This window comes from Fringilla coelebs, assembly GCF_963513975.1.
Source record: "Fringilla coelebs genome assembly, contig: SCAFFOLD_32, whole genome shotgun sequence".
NCBI classification, from domain to species: Eukaryota; Metazoa; Chordata; class Aves; order Passeriformes; family Fringillidae; genus Fringilla; species Fringilla coelebs.
In genome coordinates this window covers 1,435,988-1,437,540 of record NW_028167319.1, presented here as the reverse complement: position 1 = coordinate 1,437,540, position 1,553 = coordinate 1,435,988, and the positions used below count along the sequence as shown (strand labels likewise).

At 48.2% G+C, this 1,553-nt stretch overlaps 1 protein-coding gene across 1 annotated transcript; it reads right to left on the bottom strand.

The window, feature by feature from the left end:
* Nucleotides 1-227: 227 nt before the first annotated feature.
* LOC311166047 (olfactory receptor 14J1-like) lies at nucleotides 228-1,160 on the bottom strand (the record flags this gene model as incomplete). Its single annotated transcript, XM_084227529.1, has 1 exon — nucleotides 228-1,160. One exon carries the CDS (start codon nucleotides 1,158-1,160, stop codon nucleotides 228-230), a length of 933 nt encoding a protein of 310 aa, XP_084083655.1.
* Nucleotides 1,161-1,553: the final 393 nt, after the last annotated feature.

The following is a 1,553-nucleotide window of genomic DNA, read 5'->3' as shown; positions in this document are numbered from 1 at the left end:
GCACTGAGAGTGCAGCCCCTCATTGACACGGTCTTTGGCCACAGGGAAGTTGGATAAAAACAAAATGAGAAATAAGAAACAAAATGAGAAATGGCACAAAAAATAACATTTCTTTGTGGACAGGATTAATAAAGTAAATCAAAGGAAAAGAACCTCCAAGATGAAACCAACAAGAAGTATCAAAGATTACTTTTATTACAAGTTATTTGCAGAAATTGGCAAGAAGTTTAATGTTCCTGAAACCATCCAGTCATCAGTCTCCGCACCAAAGCCTTGAGCTCCTGGTTCCTCAGGCTGTAGATGAGGGGGTTCAGGGCTGGAGGCACTATTGAGTACAGAAATGACAGCAACAGATCCAGGGATGGGGAGGACATGGAGGGGGGCTTCAGGTCAGAAAATGTGGCAGTGCTGAGGAACAGAGAGACCACGGCCAGGTGAGGGAGGCAGGTGGAAAAGGCTTTGTGCCATCCCTGCTCAGAGGGGATTCTCAGCACAGCCCTGAAGATCTGCACATATGAGAAAACAATGAACACAAAACAAGCAAGTCCTAAACAGATTGAAAACACAAGAAGCTCAAGTTCCCTAATGTACAAATTGGAGCAGGAGAGCTTGAGGATCTGGGGCACCTCACAGAAGAACTGGCCCAGGGCATTGCCATGGCACAGGGGCAGGGAAAATGTATTGACTGTGTGCATGAGAGCATTGAGAAAGGCACTGGCCCAGGCAGCTGCTGCCATGTGGACACAAGCTCTGCTGTCCAGGAGGGTCCCATAGTGCAGGGGTTTGCAGATGGACACGTAGCGGTCGTAGCACATGATGGTCAGGAGGAAAAACTCTGCTGAGATGAAGAAGAGAAAGAAAAAGAGCTGAGCAGCGCATCCTTTGTAGGAGATGTTCCTGGTGTCCCAGAGGGAATTGTGCATGGCTTTGGGGACAGTGGTGCAGATGGAGCCCAGGTCACTGAGGGCCAGGTTGAGCAGGAAGAAAAACATGGGTGTGTGCAGGTGGTGGCTGCAGGCTATGGCACTGATGATGAGGCCGTTGCCCAGGAGGGCAGCCAGGGAGATGCCCAGCAAGAGGAAGAATTGCAGGAGCTGCTGCTGCCGCGTGTCTGCCAATGCCATCAGAAGGAAGTGGTTGATGAAGCTGCTGTTGGACATTTGCTCTGGCTGGGCTTGGGGATCTGGTCATGGAGAAAGAGGACATTGAAGTGTTAGAGGAGATACCTGTAACCAAAATCAAAGCCATTTCCCATACACCCTCCTCTGTAACACACATGGACAAAACTCTGTGTTTAAGAGTTCTGAAGTTTTCTTTTTAACCTCCCCCATATCTGTCCTGGTGTTCTTGGATATCAGAAACTATAAGCATTTTTGCTGCCCTCTGGTAGTAAAGAGAGAGTTCCCTGACGCAAGATGATGAGTGGAGAGTGAGGGGAGATGGTCTGTCACTTCATTTCCTTTGGCATTTCTCTGGGTTTTAACTTTTCTCAAATGGAGGATATTCACACTCTCTTGTTTCTCTTTAAAAACCCCGAGGTACTGCTGACAGCA